Source organism: Epinephelus fuscoguttatus, linkage group LG6 (genome assembly GCF_011397635.1).
Source record: "Epinephelus fuscoguttatus linkage group LG6, E.fuscoguttatus.final_Chr_v1".
Lineage (NCBI taxonomy): Eukaryota > Metazoa > Chordata > Actinopteri > Perciformes > Serranidae > Epinephelus > Epinephelus fuscoguttatus.
Genome location: NC_064757.1, coordinates 27,287,424 through 27,313,578, shown reverse-complemented (window position 1 = coordinate 27,313,578; position 26,155 = coordinate 27,287,424). Strand labels below are relative to the sequence as shown.

Below are 26,155 nucleotides of genomic sequence, written 5' to 3'. Positions count from 1 at the left end.
AAATTTAATATTATGAATGTAGAAAGTAAACAGATGGAGACCCAATATTGAACCTTGTGGCACACCTTTCTAAGCACTTAATCTATAAACAATGGCAAGAACAGTCTCATCTCTGCCGGAAAGCTAAGCTAAAAACAACTTTAAAAGGTAGGTTTTGTATTTTTAAAACTGGACCCTATTTTCCATTATTTTAGTGTCTACATGACTAATGGGAATGGCAGTTTTTGAAATTTGTCCAGTATTGGGCGAGACCGCAACTGCCAGCAGCGGTGAAACAGGCCCGGTGACTTGCAGCATCAGAACCCGACATAAAAAGACGTCCTCTAACATCGGAATGATACGCAGCCAGTTGCCGTTATAGTTTAATGGTGCCCAGTGGCGTCGGGGTGAAATGCACCCAGATAAGGTTGAAACTTAAGGCGGCGAAAGCCTGAGTGGGGCAGCAAGAAAGGATGGTAGATGGGTCAAACAAACACCGACCTTCACCAAAGAGAGTAGTGTTCGTGTCCCGTAAAATTCTAAATCCAAACCCTGTTGTTTTTAACTATACCTAACCACATGCTTTTGTTGTCTAAACCCAACCATGTGTTGTGTGCATCAATTCGCAGTGCTGCACTGACGCAGTTTGTTTATTTAGAAAGACTATTTATGTAAACGCTAAATTTCCTGTGAAAGCTGAAGCGTATTTTGAAAGAAGACAATGCATGTAACAGGCAGAACTTGACATGGTGTCCCAGAAGGTCAACAATCAACGCACCCAGGGTACCTTGCACGTCGTATGTGGATGTGGAAAGTCCGTGACCAAAACGTCAATATGTCTGAGTGAGAATGTGTTGGCAATGTAACCACTTGGGGCATGTTCGTACCGTCAATTTACGTCCACTAAAAGTATGTGTTTTTGCCACTGACAGGCCCAGAATATTATTTGAAATGACTGACAATTTGTGGAAAGCATCCCTACAGAGACAGACCTTTTTGTTTAAGAGTGAGACCCTTTTTGTTTAACCAGAAAAAGGCCTAAAATCGCATTATGAAACCAACCAGACTCCATTTTAATCATTTTATCGGGTATGGATTAAACGTATTTCAGGTCTAACTGGTCAAATTAAGGGTTTTATTCAACCAAATCCAAGCTGGTGAGTGTTGGAACAGTGGAAAGATGAACCAAAATGTGAGTTTCATTTTGTTTCTGTGACTGAATAAAGTGTGTGTTATGATGATGACATTACTGTTTATCTATATGGAGTCAGGTGGGTTTGGTGATAGTGATTTTGGACTGTCTCTGGTTAAACAATATAGATCTTACACTTAAAAAAAGAATTATCTCTCTTGGGATCCCTTCCATAATATGGTCAGATACTATAATAATAATCTGAGCCTGTCAGTGGCTTTTAGTGGATGTAAACTGACAAACGTGCCCCGAATGGTTACACTGCAAACTGTTTTACGGCTGCCAGCTGATCTCACGCAATATTGGACCAATATTTTTTTTTAAAAATGTTGTTCCCATTAATCACTCAGTCACAAAAACATAGGGAAACAGAGTCCACGTCGAAAAACACCGAACTTACCATTTAAGAAGAATCCAAACCCATGAAAAGCAACTTATCTGACAAAATGTTGTGATAGACTGAATCAAAAGCCTCGCACTGATCTTGATACGGAATATGTTCTTCTAAAACACAGACAGAAAAGCCTGAGGCTGTAGTCAATATTTTTTTCTCTGTCATGTCATGTCAAGACATGAAACATCACTTGTACAAAGACAAAAGAAAATGCCTGACAGAATATACCGATACAGGAGAGCTACAGTATCTTTACACTGAGGCTGTGGTGTCTGACACATATGCCTGTACTGGCATCTGAAAACATGAGGCAGGCTTAGCAGATGCTGGCTGCTTATGTAATTCCTGCCATTATTGTAGTGGTTTTTGGCTGGCGTTTGCCCCGTCCCCCCTGCACTGTGTGTTTCTGCTTTAGAAATCCTCTTTAAGTGGATAAGAGCCACACAACAATCCACTGATGAGAGCAAAATCATGCCTATATCACTTTTGTAGACACTGCAGCCTGTGTCATACGGTGCACTTAATGACACTCAGGCTTGTACAAGTTCCACAACATTTCCCTTCAGTATTTTTGGAAAGGTGCCGTTACAGCATTCTGGGCTCGTTCCTGTGGACGAATATTGTGATTCACTGCTTAAAAATGTAGCAACCCCCGATTTTTTCCAACCGTCAAAGTATGAAAATCCTCTCATCTACAAGTAACACTCAGTGCCAGTGTTCAACAATAACTGTGATGATCAAGGAAATCTTTGCAGTGTCAACTCTGATGTAATCTACAATTTAATCACTTGTATTGAAGGTGATTGTGTTCAATTGCAGTTGGTGGTCTAGTTACTACGAGGAAAAATACCAAATAACCCAGCAGTGTTATTTTGTTATGACCAAATGGAGGTGCATCAGTCAACACAAATCCAGCGGTAATCATCAAGTCTGCAGACTTGTCATGACCAGACCATGAAAGATAATCAAGCCGAGGGAAACATTTCTCTCCGTGGCGTCGGGGCACGGACTGCTAATACAATTCCTGTTAACCTCCTCTTTGTGCTGCATTAATCTGCATAATTCAGAATGTCAGGATGAAAAAAAAATATGACAAAATCAAAGCAAAGAAAAACAAAACAATTATACCTCTGTGATTATTTTTTTCTCCTGATAATTTTTGTGTCTGTTTTTGTTAGAACCATTGGGACCAGTGCGAGTAAACTGTTTGAAACTGTCTTCCCGAGAGTGTGACATTGCCCCCGAAATAATAGGAGGGAATTGAAAACATGGCCTGTCAATTAATTGCTTGTTTATTTTAATAACAGCCATGATAGGCAATATTCTGAAGCGCAACGCTCCACCGGATATGGAGCTATAAACAGACAGGCCTAGTCACTCACACACTCTGTAAAGCTCACACATTTTGGCCCGTGCTCATAAAATGTGTCTCCACCACACACACACACACGCACACACACACACACACACACTTAAACCAACACTGACAGACTATTTTACATAATATAAAATACGACAGCTTAATGAAAGCATTAGACATTTTTGTTTTTCCCTCCTCTTGACGTGATCTCATGCTCGCTCACAAATAAACACGACTGTCTGTTGGGATGTAAGGAATCCTTATGTGGCCTCAATAGAAACACTTCACCTCATATGACCGAACCTGCAATCTGGTGATGTGGCTTATATCGCAGCACTGCATTAAAAATGAATGCAAGCAAACAAACACAGACACTCGGCATCTTAGAAGCACAGCACAAACAGCAGCTCAGCAGCTCAGCAGCAGAGAGGAGATGAATGAATGACCTTTGTGTGGTGTCTGCAGACATCACCTAGCTTCCTAATGGCCATAAGGGACCAGATAAATAGTGAATGAATGAATAAATGAATGAATTCCGTTACTTCCCTGGTCCATGACATACTTTGACAGCACAAAAACCCCTCTGCCTGCTCCAGCAACACAGTAAACAGTTGGGATCAGCTTTGACACATCTACACTGTCTATTGTTGACATATTTGTGCGGCCGTGTTGTCAGAGTTGTTTAACTTCAGAGTGAGCATATAGTTCACGCCGAGGTTAAGCAAGTTAGCTGCAGAAAAGTTGTGAAAGTGCCGTTTGCCTCTTACCTCTGGAAGATAGATGTACAACTTAATCGGCTATTTACTTGGGGTCTGACCTACAGAGTAGATTTCTCAAACGGGATGGGGGCAAACTTTATGGGAGTGGCCACTTTTTATTTTGGCTGAAATGAATTTTGAGCAGTAAAAACTTTCATGACCTCTCCTGTAGTAGGAGAATATATGTGAATGCATTTCTTTCTAAACTCTTCTCAAAAGTAGGGGGTATTTCTTAATCTAAAACTGAAGACACTATGACTGAGATAAACAGAGGTGGAACAAAAATGGCAGCCCCATCAATGTGCATGTCAAACCTGTCCTTTAATAGTATACTATGCAGGATTGTCAGTTACTGTCGGTAAACATGCAGCGAAATGTGAAAATAATGGTCAACCCCAGATTCACCCTCATTTGGCCTTTCACCTTGCTATATTTGCGGTTTTTCAGCGCAATGTCTCTTTGATGCCTGCCGATAGAAAGCCGACAGATATCTTTCCCTTCTTCTGTAAATATTCAGTCTGATAAAACGGAAAAGTTGATCACGTTAGTGCAGGGCTACCAGAGGTTTACATCTGCCCCACGGATGATAGGCCAACACACTGATAAACAGCACCTGGAAGAAGATCTGCTCTGCTCTCAGGATTTCAGGTTGCATATGTATGGTCCACTAATCTACAGGGCTGGTACCTGCGGTTATTACACAGGCTAGTTAACAACATGTTGGGCAGGAAATTGTGGGATCATTTTGAGAAGGTGAAGGACGAACCCAAGGTGATATGTAAATTCATCTTCATTGGTCAACATGACGTATCATCTGAAACATGTCAGTAGCTACATGCCCATTAGCCACTTAGCACAATCATTACTGCTTTGCAGACAGCGTCATTAACAGGCAGCTCGCTCAGTGTGTGACGTGCACTTGTAGATAAAATATAGGCCTATATTAATGAAGGTTCATTAGTACGGTTTTGTATTTCTCTGTAATGTAGCACAGTGTTAACAATGTTACTGATACTTTTCTTTTTCACACCTTCAACTCAAACCATTGTGTTGCCCCGCCCAAAATATGTCTTTTAATAATTAAATCAATATCATAAACATGCGGGCGACTAGTCGACTAACGGCCCTAAATGACGACTATTGGTTGACTAGGAGAGTTCTTAGTCGGGGGCAGCCCTGTTTAGGAAAATCCTGCATAGTATATCTTTTATTAACAACTAAAATGCAATCAATGATGCTGCTGACTGTTGTTCACTGATATGACTCTTACCGTTGGGAGAAAATGTCCCTGTAGGGGCTGCCGTGCTGCATGGCAATACCATATCCCCGGTCTGGTGCGTTGCTGCTGACAGTGTAGAATGAGCAGTCTTCGTCATTATTAGCAACATACTCCAGCACTGCTGCATCCCACACAAAGCCAAATCGCCCGTACTTCACCTGAAAGAAAAAAAAGACACTTACAACATTTGGAAAGGTGGATCTTTACCTCATGTTCCAACCAACAACAAAGTTCTTGTTGAGTTAGTGAGAAGATTCGTCGAGAGGTCCTTGACGGGCTTCTAGCTTGCCCTCTAGAAAACTGACCTATCTAAAAGTGTCAATTACTTTTGTAAAACAACAACAAACATAGGTGGCGGCATATTTTACCACTTATTGACCTATATATTTGTTGGAGCAGACTTTTACTTGCAGAAACATTTCACATGCCTCTATTTACTGTGCATTTTATTCCTTTTCTTGGGTCAAATGTCTGTTTACAGAGCCTGTTTCTGCACTTTCCACAGTCTCGATATGTAGCCTGTTATTTAATAACAGTACATTACAGTCTTTGATTCGGTGTCTAGGTTAAACTTCATCACATATACCTGTAAGAGTGGTTGAGTGTAGCTTTTAATAGCAGTTTAGCTTATCCTTGACCCATTAAGAAATATTCTTTAGACCCTCTCCTCCTGTGTGTCATGGTGGTCGAGCTGAATCATGATTAAGTACATTCAGAACAGGGACTGTAGAGGTGGTCTAACTCACCCCCGCACACAGATTATTTAAAACCATGGTCTATCAGTATTTTTAGTCCAAACATGCACCAACATCACACTCCTTATACTGTAGGACAACAAACTTGACAGCACAGCAACTTTACTGTTTAACATTCCCTCTAGACTCTGTGCACAAGTGTTAATGGCTTGTTGACTCATCTTTATTGCACCCTATGTGGGCATGTCTTGGATATATTTTATATGTTTATGTGCACGTCCTTGTTTAGTATGTGTACGTGTGGGCAAACTGTAGGTGCGTGTTAAGTGTTTGCTTGCAGCTTGAGAAAAAACAGAAGGTCAAAGGGACTCAAGGTGAGAATCACAGCTTGGTTCATTGAAGTTAAGGTGCCTGTTGTTAACAAGGCTCCTCGTTAACATTCAATAAATCTTTATTTTCACAGGAAAATGAAAAGTGGAGAATAAACAACCTGGCTGTGATATTCACATCCTGACATCTCTTCTGACAATTCACTTGAACAGACACACACATAAACACAGGCGCGCACACACTTTTCTTCTAACATATTATTTTGGATGTGGTGTGTCATTAACTTTAATGGAGCTTTATAAAATTTTCAAACCCCTCTGTCTTCACTATGTGGGCTTGTGTGTATGTGTGTGTGTGTCACCTCAGTTGGCCTATGTGTGATGACTAATGTCTGAGAACCGACAAGACCCTCTGATTGGGTAATTTCACACTCTGTAGTCCTCTGAAGTGTGTGTGTGTGTGTGTTTGTGTGTGTGTGTGTTCATGTGTGTGCGCAATAATTCACTGCAGGGCATCAGAATGGCTCATTCTACTCTTTACAACCTTAAAAAGAGTGGAAAGAGCACTTTATTACTTTGAAGAATAATTTTATGGCTTTTCATTATTGCTTTTGAATTGGAAAGATTATAGGCTTTGTGGAAAGGAAATTAGTAAAAAATCTGTTTCAACAGCCCACTATTGTACATTAAGGACACCTTTTTTTCTCGTTATTTGGATGAAAAGGTCTGAAGAGAATTATCATGCACAGTATGTAGTGACCTCTGAGGTCAGCCACACTAAAAACACAACAAAGCTGTGCTAATCTCACTGATCTCATGACCACAGTCATGCTCAGTTTGAATTCAGACACTTTACATGCTAAGTATTAAAAAAAATGTCTGTACAATATGCACTACCCCTCTGGAGAAAAGTGAAAAACAATAGTTGTTTGTAGACTGCTAATTAATGCATTTTGTTTAGTTATTTATTTATTTATAGTCGCCTTTCAAAGCGCTCAAGGACACCTTACAAGACACAGTTAATAAAAAAACAAAAACAAGCAGCAATGTCTCCATAGATTATAAAATCATTTCTACAAAGTTACAGTGACTAGACAAATAATATAAATTAGAAATATTAGGTATAAAATCATCATCTGTTCATATGTATGTCTCCATTTAATCAGACCCAATATGGCAGCTTGAAAAGGTGCGTTTTCAGACACGATTTTAAAGTGGAAGGGAGTCAATATAGCAAATGTCGTGGGGGAGAGAGATCCAGAGGCGGAGGGCAGAACAGCTGAGGGCTCTAGAAGCCATGGTGGTCAAGTGGGCAGGTGATGATGTGAGTTGGATTGCAGAAGAGGATCTAAGCGTACATGAGGGTGTGTAAATATGAAGGAGTTCAGACAGGTAGGAAGGAGCTTGATTATGAAGGGCCTCAAAGGTGAGAAGCAGAATCTTGTAATGGAGGCGATATTCAACAGGAAGCCAGTGAAGCTGCTGGAGAACAGGAGTGATATGATCTAAGGAGGGGGTTCTAGTGATGATACGGGCGGCCAATTGGCACGGACTACTAATGTGCACAGATTGCCTGAATTGTTTACTTTTAATTTTGACCTGGACGCTGTAGAACCTCCCTCTGAACCACTCTGTAAACTATCTCTTGTATGAATGTGTTTTTTATGAATCCTGGTTTCAGACCAACTTCCCTGTCAGGGACAAGAAATACACTTTGAACTTCTTGGCAAAGTTTAGAGAAAAGTTTTGGTCAAATGTGAGAGTTTGCCTTGACAGAAAATCAGCATTCATATTAACATATAATAAACTCCAGAAGTGGACTTAGTAAAGTGCAGATTGTGGCCATTTTAGACAGTGCATGCAGAATGGCTGTGCCTGGTGGAATTGTCCCTCCTGGCCTCATTACAACGACGATGGCAGCAAAGATGACAAAAATGTTTCCTGAAATGCCTTTTGTTTTGCTCTTTGTGATTTTGCTGAGGACTTGTGGCCCCAAAAGACTGATAAGATGAGTGACGAGTCGGCAGTAAATGACGGCGTAAAGCAGTCAATAAAACAGGTTTTCAACACCGTGAATCAACCACAAGAGGTCTTTGAGCATATAATCATAAATATGCACACAAAATATTAGGCTGATCGGTCCAATAATATGCAAGATTACCTGCGGACAAACAGATGCAGACACACATACACACAATTGACCAAACACATGATCCCCTCCAGGCTTGTGCCTGTCAGATATAATTAAAGGCCCATTTTACTGCCGTGTTTACAAAAACTGATGTAAACAAACTCTTTAACGGCATCAGAAAACACCAATAAAATAAATTTGGTAGTTAAAAAGTCCCAGTATTATAAAAGATATGTCAGTAAAGTTTAGAGTGATGACAACTTGCAGTTCTGTCCTTTGAATTTCAGTGTTGAGGTAACACTCTAACTTTCAATTGAATCATGGCAGGCGCTTAAGGGGAAGAACACAATGACAAAAAAAAAAAAAAAAAAAAAAGGAACATGTTTGTAAGGATTTAAAAGCCCTTGTGTGTTGATGCTTTTCAGTAGCAAGGACAGAGTGGAATTAATGTGTTTATACTGACTTGTGAGCCATTTTCCAGGAAGCTAAATGGTGAAAGAAAATAACCTGGACTCTCATAGATACTCTTTAATGACCGAAGTGGAAAAAAAAGAGCAAGATCACATGAAGAATACCACAAAAAAGTATCAAACACAGTCTGTGTAAAGTGACAAATGGGATGGTAAGAACGAGTGGGAGTGGAGGGAGTACTGCACATGCTTACAAACACCACTGGCCTAAAATACTATGGGTAAAAGAGAATACGGGTGAGAAATGGTTAAATGCGTCAGGCTTCAAGGTTGTTGCCTGAATTTTGTTATTCCTGCTATAAAGTCTCTTTCAGTTTCACTAAGTTCGTTTTTAAAATGAGCAGCACAGAATGTAAGGGATGTGAACTTTTTCAGCCATGAGTTCGGGACCTCACATGAGGTCATTTGGCTTAAAGATCAGTTCGAATGTACCAGTGTTTCCATCACAATAAAATTTCTTTGAGCGCAGTGTGTCTTCTCAAAGCTTTAATCCAATTAAACTAGACTCGATAAAATAATAATTATAGCAACGCCAACATAGCACAAAATCACATAAAAAGGAATTATCCCTACAATGAAAATTATGTTGGCGCCTGTGAAGGGAAATGCTCTTGCCTGCAGCTGCGTTTCATAAACAAAGACAATGTGTCTATGAATAGGGAGCACTTTATTTGATGTATCAGAACAAGTGCTCTACATGCAAAGCATCAGTTTAATATTGGCTCAAGTCTGATTAATTACTCGAGACAAAATCATGATCGTGGGGGCAGCATAAAAGTGATATGTTGAAGGTCAGTCCTTCCCTCTGATGGTGATTATCTAAGCAGCTCACATGAAAAGATTTGCAACTTTCTTACCGCTGAGAACTTTGGAGCCGAAAAACACGTTTATGGGCCGGAGCAGTGCGGGAAAGCCTTTATTATTCTCTTTATATGCCCACTTCTCAGAGCATGTTAAATGTACTCGTACTTTGTTTTGTCGCTCCCTTTTTTTTTTTTTTTTTTTTTTCACGGTACTTCTTTTCCGACTTATCAACAATACGACTGCTTTTCAAGTGTCTGACACTCAGAGCTCACATCCCCGAGGTCTGCAGCCTGCCGAGGTTCAAAAGATGGAGAGGAAAGAGAGCAGCGCTGAGGAAAAGAGGTAGACACTTAAACTCTACATTCTATCTGTTGCTAGAGGAAATGTAAGGTCACTGGCAAACAAGATAGATGAGCTCTATAGTTTGTTAAGGACTCAGTGGGATTATCTAGGCAAGGCAGCTTTATATGCTTCACAAACCACATTTGCATGCGTAGCGTAACCCGGCAATGGGCTCCAATTAAGGTCTTAAACTGTTTACATGCACCTTTGACACCCAGTGATTGAGTCACCATGTTTCCACTTAAACTAATATTCCTCAGAATAAAATATACCTTTAAACCAGTGAAAGAAAGAGCTGCAAGATGCTTCCACCGGCTACCTCCTGCCTTTTTAAACAGAGGCCTTTCAAAATTCTGGGGAAGAATTCATGATCCCAGTAGCAATAACAAATGGTGTTCTCTGGCATGCTTTTGTTGACACAGAAATACATTGCCTCATGCTGAAGTCATGGAAGTAGGACCTCATTTTCATAGCAGCTGAGAAAAATAACAAACAAATGCTAGAGTATGGGTGCTCTCACACCTGCCCTGTTTGGTTCAGTTCAGTCAAACTTAAGTTTGTTTGCCCACTAAGTGCGGTTCGTTTGGGCAGGTGTGGACACAGCACCAAAACAACCTGAACGAGACCTTCTTGAAGAGGTGGTCTCAGTCTGGTTACAAGAGAACTCTGTTGTGGTTCGTTTGTGGCAAGAACGTGTTCCCACCTCGATCCGAACCAGCTGCAGTCACATGACACATTGTTTGGGTTAAACATGAGCATGTTACAGTCCTCCTCCTCCTGTACTGCCTTAATATGCACATTCAGCGCAAAACATTGTTTTCTAGTTGGAGCCGCACCTCGTTTTCAAACTGTATGGTTTGACTAAAATAAACCATGCAAAAAATATAGTATGATGAGCAGCGCTAAAATCAACCTGCGTAGTTGTCCCTCCATTGTGACATTAGAAAGTGTCGCATTTATCTTGCAAGTGTACTCTTCTTCAGCGTTTTGTTTACTTCCTGGATTTTTCCTGCATGGAAATTCTGACCAATCAAATGTCCCTGTCCTCACAGGGATAACGTCTGAAGATTCTGTTTCCAATGTTTTTTCTACTTTAGAAACAAGCAGACAGGGGCAAGGCAACCTGCAGCTCAGGAGCCACATGTGGCTCCCTGTGGCTTTGACAAAAAATGATATGGACATGAACAAGAGTTATTTTTTTAAACATTTTAATTTATCATTTTTGTAGCCCTTAAGTGATTCTTACATTTTCTAGTTGTATAAATGTGGAGCAAAAAACATCTAAGCAAATATGTGTGTCATAGTCTACAGCCTCCTGCCTTTTCCGAAAATCTGCAGAATGTCAATAGCGATAGCTAGTCTTGAGTCACCATTGTGAGGCTAGCTACTGATTCCAAATCCAAAAAAGAAAATGTCTTGGAGGAAAATTGAGACTTTCGTTGTGAGTAGACAGATGTTTGCTGTCACCACAAACGCTGCAAAGTGTAAGTACCAAACAATCATGAACAGCCCACTGCAGAGTAGCTACATTGTTGTAAAATATTAATGAATGCTTATTTAGACCTATTAGGAATGGTAATAGGCTAATCAAAATTAAACGGTCTGTGTTGCTGTCAGCATGAGGCACAAATATGTATTGCAGCTCCAGACAGATTTAAAAAACAAACAAACAAACATTTTTTTGCCCAAAAATGTCTCTTTTGATAATAAAGGTTGCTGAGCCATGCTCTTTAATGTTACCTGCTCCAGGCAATGCAACTGGAAGTGTTTACAATATGTAGCCTACACTGCTATATGAAACTACATGCTAAAGTCTGAAAAACATGTAAACCTGGTTGCATATGTTGTAAATTTCACATCGATTTTGGATCATATTCCTGCCAGAAAATGTCTGGTTGTGTTTAGAGGCTTTGACTGGTGTTTTTTCATAGCAGAAAGTGCTGCTATTCTTACAGTCATTCACCTGGCTGTACTGATGGTACAGAGAGGCCAAGATGCAGAAGACCTGGGAATGCTGACCATTCAGAGCAGACTGGGCTTATTTGAAGTGGGAGCTTAAAGAGACAGATGCAAAATCGAAACCTTTTAGACAGAGGGTGAATAAAGGTGTTCCAGCACAGACAGTTTGAGGAAAATAAAAGTCTTCTGTAAACAGTTGTTCCCAACTGGTGGGTTGTGGTCCAAAAGTGGGTCGCAGGTCCACTCTGAATGGATCGCAAGTGACTTGTAAATGTCTCAAGGTTGTAAAAAACACACTTTATTCTGAAGTACAGTGAATATCCAGCACATAGCTTTTATTTTGAAGTGCTGTTTTCTGCTATAGAGCAGCTACTTAATAGAGACCGTGAACTAGCTTGATGACATGTCGACTGACGAATGCAAGTATGACGCTGAATATTTTAAACTGTGTGGACCTTGAACTAATGACTAAGGAGAAATCTGGACCTTGTGGCCGGACCAGTTGGGAACCACTGTTTCAAAGCATGTAAACATGTTGAAGGCCTGGTGAAACCCAAAGTATTAGTATGAACCTGAAAATGAGCATAATAGGTCCAGATCAGAGTAGCTTTAATACCTTACTAAAGATGAAAATAAAACCCAAAAGTTAGTTGCTCGACGTTTGGAGTCTCACTAACTATTGAAATTCTGGAGTAAAGTACATGTATGACCTGAATTCTGTACAGTATGCGGCATTACAGCAAGTCGAACTGTTCCTGTATAAATATGCATCAGTACAGAAGCAGGTTACTTTTAAACAGGTTGGTTCTGAACATGTAAAAATAGTGACTGAGATTTGGCTGCAGGAGAAAACACCAGACTCTGCAATCACTCCAGGGAGTTTTGTGCTGGTACAGTGTGAATAGATGGAGGTAAACACAGCTGCAAGAGAAGTGGGGGAGGCTGGGTTGTTTTTTGCTGTTTTACTTGGCATCGCCAGTGCAAACATAAACATGGTACAGACAGTGAATTAGTGATTGCATGCATTAAGATGTTTCAGGGGTCACTGTTTTTGTGGTCGAGTAGCTGTAAGGACATGGAGAACAAGCTAAAAATATCACAGATTAACACCATGCTCAAACGTCCATAAGCTTTCCCTCATATATGTAACAGTTATTTGTAGATACCAATGTGTCTGAACATAACATCCTTATATTATATATGATATGCAACACATATTAAGCAACGTCATCTGCATTTTTAAAGGTAGAAGTGCAAGTAATTCCACACATTCTAGTAATTTGTATCGCCTTCTGTCTCTACGTGTTTTGTTATATATTTCTTACTTAATATGTTCTTGCTATTTTGTAATCTTTGTGCAGTATATCACAAAAAGTCCTCTCTGCTATGGAAGCAATGCACAGAAAACAACATTAATAGCTCTGGCTATGAGTTTCTTTAAGGTCAACCTGCAAAATAACATTCTCGAAAACTTTTTGAGATGAAGGATTTTCAAACAAATACACTTTTCTTCCTGCTCAATAGCCGGCTATTGCATCTGGTGCCTTGATCAAATCTAAAAATGGAAGCTATTTCTCAGAGGAGGAGATGTCCAACAATAGAAGAGAACAGCTTGTCTTTCACTGCACCGTTGTGCTCAACCCTCAAACAAAAGCCTCAATCAACAAATCCAAAAGGACTCTTTGTGAACACAGCCCACCAGTGGGCTACGTTAGCACGGTATTTTAAATAGCATATTTTAGAGTTTCGTACAAACCTCCTATCATCATACAAATGGGGGACAAGAGATGAGTTATTGTGCTCGCCTTCTCTCGTTAGTTAACAACCAGAGAACTTTTTAGCACCTCTATTTGTAGGTGCGTTTTAGAGTTGCTATCAAATGCTTCAAAGTCCTGCGGGGAATAACTGTGGTTGTATTTGTAAGCCTTTTCTCAAGTGAACTCTTCATTAAATGTGTTCAGGCTGAGGTTTTAACCTGCTCGCAAAAGGCTGTACTGTGAGATTAGGTTATCATGCATATGCAGTATTTACGTATATGCAAGCAACACTTGGCTTACTCACTCTACACTTAATTGCTGCATCTTAAATATGTCCCTCACATAACACACACACACACACACACACATACACACTGTACACATGCACACACTGTTACTTCTGTTCCATGTCCAGGGTTGTGACTCTAGTTGTGCCAGGGTAATTATCAGAAGCTATTTTCCTCAGAAACACTGACAAACACGCTGGCAACAATCATAGTCACACACACACACACACACACACACACACACACACACACACACACACACCAAACATCCACTATTGAATCCTAATCATTGCATTGGACCTTGTTTTTCTCTCTCATGAATGTGTCAGAAAACCCAATAAGATCCATAATCACTAAATTAAAACCGTCCCAGCGTCTCTCTACCTGTTCCATCCTCTGTTTTCCAACTGCTCACACCAATTTTTAATTTCGATCCCTCCCTACATGGGAGGAGAGAAAATGAATTTAATGCTGTTGCTCTTTTGTTGTTTATGTTCACGTTGATCAGTTTTAAAGGGTTTTGTTGATGGTGGAGCTCATTTAATGAAGACATAACACCACTGAACCATGAGCCGCAGCTATTTTTGCTGCAGCTCGAAAAAATTTTTTTTTTTTTTCCCAGGCGAAGAGGCAGGAAACAGGAAATAGGGAACAGCTGAAAAGAAACTAATTATTCATCATTTTCTGCCATTATTTATAATGAGTGGTTGAAAATATTATGGAACAAAACTGACTGGGTTGTGACCAGAATGTTAACATGTTGTACAACAGCATCTGAAGCAACTACAGTGTGACACAATCAATGCAGAAATAACAAAACAAAGACAAAGAAAGGCACTTAAATAATTAAAGTCCCCTCTGGACACATTTTAAAGTATTAAAATTACTCTGCTATGATTAGTGTTTTGTTTTACTTGATTTCCCACAAAAAAGGCACTCTGAAAAGGGGCTGGAAGCAGATCTACTCTTTCTTCCACATTGAGAAATCCTGCATCTGGCTTTGTGACCTGCCCAACACCAATGTTTGTGCTAGGTGAGCCCGGTCTCACTTGAAGTTGTCGAAATCCGGCGCTTGAGCAGTGACTTGCGGTGTCAGATACCACCGAAAAAAGGCGTCCTTTAAGGCTGGCATGATACTTGGCCGGTTGCTGTTACAGTTTAATGGTGTCCGGTGGCATCAGGGAGAAACGTGGCGGGACAAGAATGAAAGATAAGGCAGCGAAAGTCCACCTGGGGTGGGCGGTAGGGGTGGAGGATGGGTCCAACAAACACCAAATTTTACCTGAGAGGACGGTGTTTGCGTCCCATAAGACTCTAAAGCCTAAACCCAACCATGTGTGTTTGTTGTTGTTGAAGGGGAAAAAAAAAAAGTCAATTTGTGGTACTGTAGCAACATAGTGCGTTTATTTTGAAAGATAATATATGTAAACTTTTAATTTCCTGTGAAAACGGAGGTGTATTTTGAAAGAAGACAATGCAGCAGAACTTGATACGATGTCCCAGAACGTCAACAACCAACGCACCCAGGGTACCTTGCACGCCATATCTGGACGTGGAAAGTCCATCACCAAACGTCAATATGTGACGAGGTCAGAGTGAGAATGCGTTGGCTAGGTTAACTGGTGAAAGAACAGTGCACATTAAGATGGTAGGTATCAGCGCTGGAAAAACCATTGTAGAGATTCAGCCTTACATGTTTGAGTCTCAGTCAGAGCCACGCTCTGTTGAGGAGTCTATTGTGCGCCAAAATCAGCAACTAGCAGACGTAGGCCCATCAGAATGGTAAGTGTAGTTGGTTATTTGTTTATGTTGTTTCTCGTTAGCTTGCAACTGGCAGTGGCTGACACAGCAACATCTGGCTTCTCTTGTGATACCCCTCATTTTGCTATAGAATCAGGCTAACGATATAAAAAGCACCACCCCTCAAGTTGATGAGATTAGTGTCTTAGATATATGATGAAACCCTGGCTGCCTGAATCTGTGTTTGTGAGACTGTTGTTGGTACACTGCAGTTCGAAAGTGGAAATGCTCAGCCATGGCGTTGCCGGATTTTGTTTTTGCTCATAATATGTCAACAACAACAAGGACTGATCATTCTACACTGTCAGCAGCAACACACCAGACCGAGGATATGGTATTACCATGCAGCACGGCAGCCCCTGCAGGGACATTTTCTCCCAGGGGCAACAGTAAACAAAAGCCAGCAGCATCATTGATTGCCTTTTAGTTGTTATTAAAAGATATACTACGCAGGATATTTTCAAGTGTATAGACTCAAACAGAAGTCTCTTATGACCCACTAATTAATAAGAAAGTAGTGACCAGGTGCCAGACTGTAAGCAGCAGGCATCCAAGATACCATGTCAAAAAAATGCAAATATAGCAAGGTCAAACGCCAAACAAAAGTGAATCTGGACTTGGCTTTTCCTCTCACTTTCACTGGCAAGCGTATTTACTTACAGTAATCAACAATCCTGCATAGTACACCTTTGAATAATTAAGGCCATATCCACACGAAGACAGAACCGATTTCGTTTTTTAAAAATTTTCCATAAACACGTAAGCGTCTCAAGCATGAAACATGAAGCCACTGAAAACGCTGTAGTATATATGCAAGGTCTGTAAGTGGCACTGCAACACTGCCACAAAGTACACCAAACAACGAGAATAAGAAATGGAGCGTGCGCATAAAACTCGAGACGAGGTAAAGCTGCTACTTAGGGTCACGCTTGATTGCAAAACTGCAGGAGAATGTTGACTAGCGCATGCGGGTTAAGGGAGAGGTGGGGTTATGGTGTCATCGCTTCAGAAAAGAGGCGTACTGTGTTGTAAATACCGAAACGCGAAGGTGGCGTCTTCAGATTGTTTCACTGAAGAATCTGGGACCCGGTTCCAAAAGTTGGCGTATTTGGGCTCCTAAACGCTGGTTCCGTGTTTACCAAAGATCTATACGATAAAAAAACCTTTGCAGATACACCTAATCTCATCTCTGTGTGGACATGGCCTAAGTCTTATTAGTGTAATGTTATGCAAAAACAACAATTATGACATTAGAAAATGTAGGTCAGGTCAAGTTAAAGCTCAAAATATGAGATAACACATTTAATAGCAGATCCAAAACATGGTTTTACAAGGACTGAATTGTTAGTCTCAATTAGTGGGCCAATGATTTCAATGCTCTGGAACTGCAAAGTTAGACAGCATACTTGTGTTTGCCCATGTTGTTAAGGTAGTTTGCTGTTTCTGTCAAGTAGCTGGCTGTTTTCCACTCTCTCTACAGCAGGAAATGGCTCTTCAAAATAAAAACTGTGCCCAAAATTCACTGTACTTAAAAATAAAGAGTGCTTTTAACAAACTTGTTCGTGAGTCACTTGCAGTCCATTCAAAAAGGACCCACAACCCACTTTTGGAAGATGACCCACCAGTTTGGAAGCACTGCCATAAATAACATCATTACTGGCACATGTTTCACATCAACAATCAATTTTTTTTTTAATATCAAGCCAAGTATACTTTACCTAACCTTCACCATAACTTAACCATACTGTACTGTACTTCCCATAACAACAGTGTTTTCCTCAACTTAAAATTGTAGTAGTAGATTTCGACATTGATGTGACCTCATCCCATAGGAAAACAACATTGTGCCTTGAGAGTGATAAAGAGAGCTTAGTCTGAATGAAAAACAAAAACCCAAATCCAAACAAACAAAGAAAAAACATTGAAAGATGACCTAATTTCAGATGTTTTTCATTTAAACAAGGCTGCACTATTTTCAGGGATTGCATACAACTTTTATCAGGTATAACTTTGGATCAGCAGGGTTGTTTTAGTCTGGATTTACCGACAGAAAAACATTTTCAAAATCAGGTTAGCCCGCTTTCGTCTTAATCAGCCAGATGAGGCAACTTGCATGATAAATAAAAGATGATAGGTGAACTTTGAGGACTGCTCAACCGAAAGAAAGCCGTCTATAAAGTATGACTGTGCTCCTCAGAGTGAGCTCACACACTTTCTGACTTATACAACTCTCTCTAGATGCTATTTTCCAATTATATGACAGAACCGGCCCAATGAGTGTCTAGGCAGGTTTCAAGAGGTCCTTCTATCTCATCCACAGTTCAAACAGTTTGGCTTCAGAGTCTAGCCATGCTGAAACTTCAAAACGGCTAAACTACTCCAGGGTCCACTCTCCCTCTCTCTTTCTGTCTTCTTCACTCTCCTCCCCTCTCTCAGAGAGATCCCTTCAAGGGCACCCAACATGCAAAAGGAATAGCAGATTCTTCATCTTGCTCTAAGTTTCAACTCAAAAATATCAAGGAGAAAAAAAAGTCTTTTTCCTCATCCATAAATTACATTTTAGATTACAAACACTTTAAAAGTGGCACATAACAAATCGTCCCCCAGTGCAAAGTCAGTTTCTTAAATGTTCAGTATTTAGCCTTTAAGCAATGAATGTGAAATGTTTTACACACAGGAGATTGGGTGCTTTGTTCTGTCCTGCGGGAATACACTGATGAAGTGACTGCAGAAGAGTAAAAACTTCAGATTAGGACTCATGGCCGTAATAAAGAAGGACACTTTTGCCAGTTTTCATTCATCTATTATTTCGTTATTGAGCATTACGTTTTCCGCATGGATTTGTGGCAGCAGCACATTTTATCCCCACAGCTGACAACACAGTTGTCCATATCCATTACTTTTTAATCTCCCAGTGAAATAATCAGCTTTAAACACAGAGAAATCTTCTTTGATCAGGGCTGGAGATGGCAATATGTGAGGAATCTGACTTGCAAAACATTAATGTGGCAAAATAACAAATTGATTCTACTTGTGCTGTTTGACGTTGCATATGTGAGCATGCTTCTCATGTGTACTGACAGGCAGGCTAATGAGCCAAGCTTTAAAGTGCCTCCCACAGCCTGAACTCACTGTATACTTGTGCATGTTTTTTTATGCTTGCATCACTGTCCTTTTTCTTCGATTTGTTTGGTTTGGAGAAATGTTGTTGTGGGACAGACACAGAGAGAAAGAAACAGCCTAGAGACAAGCTCACATGCACTTCTACTATCTTTACATCTCAGGCCACATGCACCAAAGATTCAGAGCTTTCCCCCAATTTATCAACATGATTGGTAGTCTCTCTCCCTCTCTGTCTCACACACACACACACACACACACACACACACACACACACACACACGAACCACGCCTTCACAGACCTACAAATGGTTTTGTCTATCCTTAAGCCAGCCAGCTCTGTCTCTTGGCTCGTTCCCTCTTCCTGTCTTTTTTACTTGCATCCCACATGCTCGGCGCTGCCTTTGTTTGGGCCTCATTTGACAAATCAGAGAGCATTACAATGAGAGGCTGCTCCCCAGCCAAATATTCCCCCCAGTCTGCACTGGCTGGCTTCCTGCAGATATGTGAATATCTGAATAAAGATAAGATTAGGTGCAAGCAAATCAATCAAGGCACAGAAGAGGGAGACGGCACCTCCCCTTCCATACATCACACTGCATCAGTGTATGTGGGAAAGGTTGTTTCAGGACAGCGTCTGTTGAAATGTATGAGGGGGGCTGTGATATACTGTGTTTTACTAAGTTATTGGAAATATAAATGTAAATATCACATAATTTTCTAATTAAAATATCAATGTGACAGAGTAAATATGCACAGTCGTACTTTTACATTTACTTTTTATTACCGTATATCCTGTTTTATGCTTTTGCACAAAAGAGGTTTTGAAGTGAAAAAGAAAACACCAAAAGCACGTTCGTTTTGAATAATGTCTTACTTCCTTTACTTCTTTATTTTGGAGTTTAGCACACAAGTGCAGTCTTCTCACACACCCAGTCAAAAGCGCTTTATACTTGTCATTCTCTGGTGATAAATGATCAATCACTTCCCTCTTCCAAGAAGCAAAATACATAAAAAGACGCTCATGGCCAAATCTCAGATGATGAAAGCCTGGCACGCAGGTGGCATCAATCCCTCATGAGGCGTTCTGTCCGACTGCTTGCTCTAGTGGCAGCACTCGCCTCAATCTCCTGAGACACAATGTGACAACTTCTTCACTCCCTCTCTTCCTCTTTGTTTTCTCTGTTGTTTAATTACCCTCAGCTGTCATTAGTCCGCTTTATTTCTTCAGGAAGAAGGCGCAAAAAAAAAAAAAAAAAAAATTAATCACCTATTGCCGTGCTGTATGCAAATCTTTGCTCAGACCCCGTTAAGCCGATGAGAGATGTGATAGTGGAAGAGGGGAGTAATTGGAGACAGATGTTGGAGAGACGGATCATCCGAGACGGATCAGTGAGCCAAAACTAAGATGCCACCCTTAATAGGATCTGGCAGAAAAATTATTATTTCTCTCGGTTTCCTTTTCATCTTCCCTTTGTTCAACTGTATTTTTCATAATGAAGTCTTGTGTTACATTTGCTTGCCTCTGAAAACTACAAATCATTCTTTTCCTTTTTTTGTGTGGTCTTATGTACTTGTTTCCTTAATCAGCTCTCTTACACATGCAGATGATGTTTATGTGTGCATAACACCAAGTCTGCTCCACTTGCGCCCCGTTGCCCAGCAACACAGCAGCAACAGAGGGACCTTCACAGCTCACAATAAAGACAACACAAACTTGTCAAGGTACTAATTACATGAATTATGTTTACTGTATTCTGCTTTACATGACCTGAAGTATAATGTAATCATAAGACAAAGATGTCTGCATTATATTGAAATTAAAGTGTACTGAGGTTGCATTTTAAGCGACAAATTACATTGAGAATACTGTAATAGCAGTTGCCAGCTGGGTCCTTAATGATGTCTCAATGAGCCTCTGTGCTCAGACCAGGCCTTCTACGTTAACATACTTCATAAATACACCCCCAGAAGGTCACTGGAGGTCACAGATTTAATTGAGATTTGCAAGTCAGTGGAAACAGAATATAAACTAAGAATTACAAGAAGCAGGTTTAATTATCTTCAATTACATTTTCTAATTTTCATAGAAAATTATGTTGCAGCCCTCCTCTGTGTTAAACTGTGTATTTTGCACTGAAGAGCAAATTTTAATTGCATTGCAAGATTTTGTCTCCCTGTGTGCACAACAAAATATCACTAATCTGGCATTTGTCGTGATGAGTTGTTTTTATTATGTAATTTTTTCATGAAATATTCCTATTGCGTGCTTTTATTGAAAACCTCAGTTAGTGAACTCAAGTCCTCCCACAGGACAATAATATTCCACTTCAATCTTTTCTGCATGAGGCAGCTTATCTGATGTACGTTGTTGCTGTACCCCAGGCACATAATAAAAGGTTTCAATAGATGGACGATAATATGCTGCGTCTCTTCTTGGGACGCTAAAAAATTATAGGTACAAGTGATCACTATGGGAGTTTAGAGTGTGAAACACAGTTGGATTAAAGCCATTCGGCTGTGTGATGTGCAACCAGCATTTGTTGTTCAGGGGAGAACAAGTGGTGCAGAAAAGCTTCAGGTGGATGCTGCGCTGTGACGTTTTCCAGGGGGGCTGAATGAATGTGTCAAAGCCTCGTTTCCACCAAGTTGTCCGGATGAGTTCAGTTTGTTATACATCAGAATAATTATTTTTGTGTTTCAATTGTGAAAAGTTGTGGATGGTATCAATGGAACAAATCTATTCTGTACCGTTTTTCGTCACCCCTCTGTTGAGGTACCCAGTGCACTGATGCAACACTAAAAAGTGGAGCTAGAAACACTGGAGTCTGTTGTAACCACTGTGGCAACTCTACATACATTAGTGAAAATGAAAGAACGTTAGCTGCCTTTTCATCTTTATCTTTACTAGCTAACAGTTAGCAGATATACACTAAGAAGGAAATAATTCAATCAACTGTGCCCCTCAAAGTCTACTACTATCAGCTACTGTCAACTTTTATGGTGGTGAGTTGATGTGAATCAGTCAACACACCTTAAATGACAACCCTGACCATTCTATTTCTTTATTGTCTCTCGCGCATTACAGACACTCTAGAGATAACTGGATCTTCAAGTGCTTCAAAAATGTATTCAACCCTTTCACGCATATCACAGAGGGCAGCTACTGTGTTTTGCCATACACTGCCACCCACTGGCCAGGTGTTGTCAGTGCAACACAAATCTCTGAAATCCAAGACGGTCGACGGAACGCAAGAAATGTTGTGCAGCTCAGGAATTTATTGCCAATCCTACTATAATAAGAGACCCTCGAAGGTAAATAAAATTTGTAAACATCTGGTAACATCTAAGAAGTTATACAGTTGTTAAAATGTCCAAGTATTGATTTAATGTTGGGAAGAAATTACAATTGATCATCTGTCCACTAAACTGGACATCATGCACCACTGGCTATATTTTAACTACAATTTATACCATTACTGCAAAAAAGTGAACAGAAAAAAGTGACAGAGCGTCAGTGTGCTCTGGCAACACTAAACCACTGCTCTGCTCTAAACATAGCCTGTTTTTTTGTTTGTTTGTTTTTTTTGAAGAAAATGTTGCACAACCACCAACTTTTCTTGAGGGTGGATTTAAATCTAACACACAAAGGCAAAGTTTGTACTCTTCATGAATTAGTGAAAAAGGGATGTATGCTGTGATAGTTTCATAACTTAGATCAGTGGTTCCCAACTGGTCCAGCCAAGGGTTCCAGATTTCTTCTCAGTCATTAGTTCATGGTCCACACAGTTTAATACATTCAGCATCATACTTGCATCTGGCCATGCCGTCGAGCTAGTTTGCTGTCTCTGTCAAGTAGCTGTCTGTTATTCACTGACTCTACACCAATAAACAGTGCTTCATAATAAAAGCTCCGTGCCGGAAATTTGCTATACTTGTGTTTTTTACAAACACATTCCCGAGTCACATGTGGTCCATTCAGAATGGACCCACTTTTGGACTGGGACCCACCAGCTGGGAACCACCGACTGAGATTATGGCTCAAGTCCATGATCACATTTCTTATTCTTTTCTTTGTTTCTGGAAATGAAAGAAAGTAAAATAAAGAGAGAGAGCGACAGAGAGACAGACGACGAGAGACATCTTTTGAAACCCACTTTGTCTGACAAGAAGCAGGTAGTCTATCACCTGACATTTGTTGTCAAGCAAGGTTCTCTTTTCTATTTGTAAGTAAAACAAACATACAAACAAACCAACAGATGAACAAAACAAGAGAAAAAGTTTTGAGGTATCAAGGTTAGCAACCATATGCAAAGTGAATTATTATGAGCTCATTTTTTTGGTTTCTTTGATCTATCTCTTCTTAAAAAACACAAAACCAAACAAAAAAACCACACACACACACACACAAAAGAATCAACGTCATCAACATCACAGCACAGCGGGGCGGCCAAGTAGAGGAAAGCTTCAGCAAACAGAAACAGATTGAAAGAGAGAAGAAAGAGACGTGAAATCTGTCCATGACAAACACAGGCGGTGACAGAGCGAGACAGACGTGAGAGCAAGTTAAATGTGAAAGAAAATACAAAGTAATGATGAGACTTGCAGATGAGACAGAGGGAGACTAGGATGCTCAATGTGCATGTCTCTACAAGGCTTCATCTCAGAATCATAAGCATATCAATAAGCTCATTACTAACACCTGGAAAATTCTGCACCATTACTGTAAAAAGTGACCTTCAAAACATAAAACAAAAGGCTGCAAGGATGCTCACAATCTCTACACAGCACCTTTATTTGCATACAACGTGCACACGTGACTGCTTTCACATTGAAATACAGGAATGAAAGTGGTCCAGAGCTTTCCATCGCTCCTCTCACTGTGGCGCCGCTTCATTTTTGACTTTGAGTTTTCTCTCTTATTTTCTCTGTGTGGGAAAGAGAAACTGAGATACTGTATGTGAAAACTTTGTGAGAAGTTTTCTTTCTATTATGGTATTGTGCAAGCAGCAACCTCCAGGGCTGAAAAAGGAAGCCAACACCAAGTGCCAAAAACTGCAGTTCACCAAATGGCCACTTGAGGCTGGCTCCAAAAGCTAGGTAATCCCCACAGACCCCAATGTTAAAATGCCCAAAGTTACAGCAGAAATAAAGATGTTTACAGCCTGGTGCAAAAAACAGTTATGGTCTCAATAGTTAATTTCACCCTTTATGACATTGTACTGTGGGTGAATTTTTATTTAACTAATCTGTTTACACTTTATTAAGGCTTGAAATTACACATATTTAAGGTCAGGGCGTGGAGTGACACACTGTCCGCTACAGTCTATGAGTCAGATGCACCCCTCATCCACAACTCCACCCTCTTGTCCAAATATGCTCACTTCTGGCTTCAAAAAAAAAAACAAGATGGCGACAGCCAAAATGCCGAACTTGAAGCTCCTTATTGAGACTTCACAAACCAATGGGTGATGTCACGGTAGCTATGTTTATAAGGGGTGCCTGCTGTGCAACAGGAGGCACAATCTATTACTATTCCTCATACTTGTTATTCTCCTTCTTCTGCGTCGATATTCTGGCACGCTTATCATTCCACAGTGTTGCCAGCACATTCACAAAACATACACATACAAACATCAAAACATGCGGAATGATCACGAATGGTGTGCTATGACTTTTCTCAGAGATTCGCCCAGCGTTTTTTATGAGCAAACTTCCCATTTATTCCCATACAAATCAATGGGACATCAAGAAAACAACATGAAACCGGCAAAACACTCCTCTTTGAGGCCACACCAAATCACCATACTTTCACGTGGAAAAATGATTCAAAGTTTAAACGGCTCACAAGACTCTGGACTTAATTGAACCAAATCGGCATTTAAATATCTAGTCCAGTTTTTAAGAAATCGCAGTTTACATTTCATGATGTTTTTCAGCCATTTCAGATTCTATAATGGGTGTCTACAGGAGAGAGCTAGAGTAGTGACATCATTGTGTGTGGAGGAGCTGAACGTTTTCTTAAAATTTCTGATCAAATTGATCTCACTGCCACAATTTTCATTCTACATAGTCAATTTACATCATACACACTCACACATTTGGCTCAGTGAGCCTCCGAGCGACGGGCGAGCCAATTTTCCTCTCATTGACTCCTATGGAAACTGAGATGAGAAATTTCTTGAAAACAGCTGGGGGCACCAGTTTTCTAACCTGTGACCATGACCACATTTTTGACACCATAATCATAAAAAAGACGTCTACGCGTGCTGGAGAATCTTCTCTCTCTGGTGGTATCCATATGTTGATGATTGGACTCACGGTTTTGGCAGGAAAGGGAGGTGTTGGAGAGGTTTTAACTCCATTAAAACAGCTGCCTGCTCTGAGCTGCTGACTGCCCCTCCCCCCTCCACATGTACTTTGTAGTACATTTACTATGCAGCATTGTAGCTGGCAGTACATATCAGTGATTCAGCTGCTGCTGCTGTCAGTAGTTACATAGTACATGGTGGCAGTAACAGGCACCAGTCAAAATTTCTTATGAAGTTTTCTAGTTATTTTATACAGTCGATGATTCTGGGTATTTGTAATGTCATAGTGAAAACACACCAGACAAATTGACTAGGACAGAATCCATCCATCTATTTCCATTTACTTCCCAATGGCTGCGCCCTTCGTCCCCATCCGCTCAATAAAGCCCATTGGAAACAATGACTGTGTGAACAATATCTGCCACCTTGTTCCTCTCAATGTGGAAGATCGGTTGATTGGGTTCAATGTTGTCCCAGACTACTGAGCTCCTCAGCCTGTCAAGACGAATGAGACAAGACGCCCTGTGGAGGAACCTCATTTGGCGGCTCGCAAATTTCAGCACTCTGGTCACTCTCTAAATTTCATGACCATCGGTAAGTGTCAGAAAGAAAACAAGTTAATTAAAACTTTTTCTTTGTGGCTCTCTTAACTGCCACAGTCAACCACAGCTCAGCAGTCACTGCACTTGACTTAAACCCCTATTCTCTCCTTGTGGAACACAGGTCATCTTCAATGGTAGCCACTTCACTTAAATTTCACAATTATACCCTTGCTTGTGAGAAAGATCAGCATAGGAGCATGAAATCATCCACTTTAAGAAAATGCAAAATGAAACGAAGCGTGGTCTTTAAGACTGAGAAGTGCTGACGCTGATCCCAAATGCATTACAAACAGTAACAAACCACTGCAGAGCACCTCAAAGATCATAGTCCAACACAGCTAAAAGCACAGCGTACCACTTTAACGCCGCTGTGGTTAACACTGCAGCTTTAGAATCAAGACAGGATCCTGCATGTCTTCTGCCAATTTAACATCTAAGCTGCCAAAGCAGTTTTGAGAATATAAAGGCCTAATTAAATGCAGGCTGCAGTGTTCGACCTGCTACTAAGAAGCTGCCAGCCCTCCTAAATTAAGTTCATTAGCAGTGGTTTCAGTGGTGAGTTGCTGTGCCAAATGGTCTAAGTACG

The 26,155-nt window shown here is 40.4% G+C and overlaps 1 protein-coding gene across 4 annotated transcripts in view; it reads right to left on the bottom strand.

Moving 5' to 3' along the window:
* The window catches only part of grid2 (glutamate receptor, ionotropic, delta 2), a 713,868-nt gene that overhangs the window by 33,236 nt on the left and 654,477 nt on the right, over positions 1-26,155 (bottom strand). For all 4 annotated transcript variants that reach the window (XR_007449482.1, XM_049577883.1, XM_049577882.1 and 1 more), the window contains exon 14: positions 4,954-5,120. Coding sequence is in view for 3 of the 4 variants with exons in the window: in XM_049577883.1 (XP_049433840.1) it covers positions 4,954-5,120 (167 nt within the window). In the remaining variant the exon portion in view is untranslated. The remainder of the gene's footprint in view (positions 1-4,953; positions 5,121-26,155) is intronic.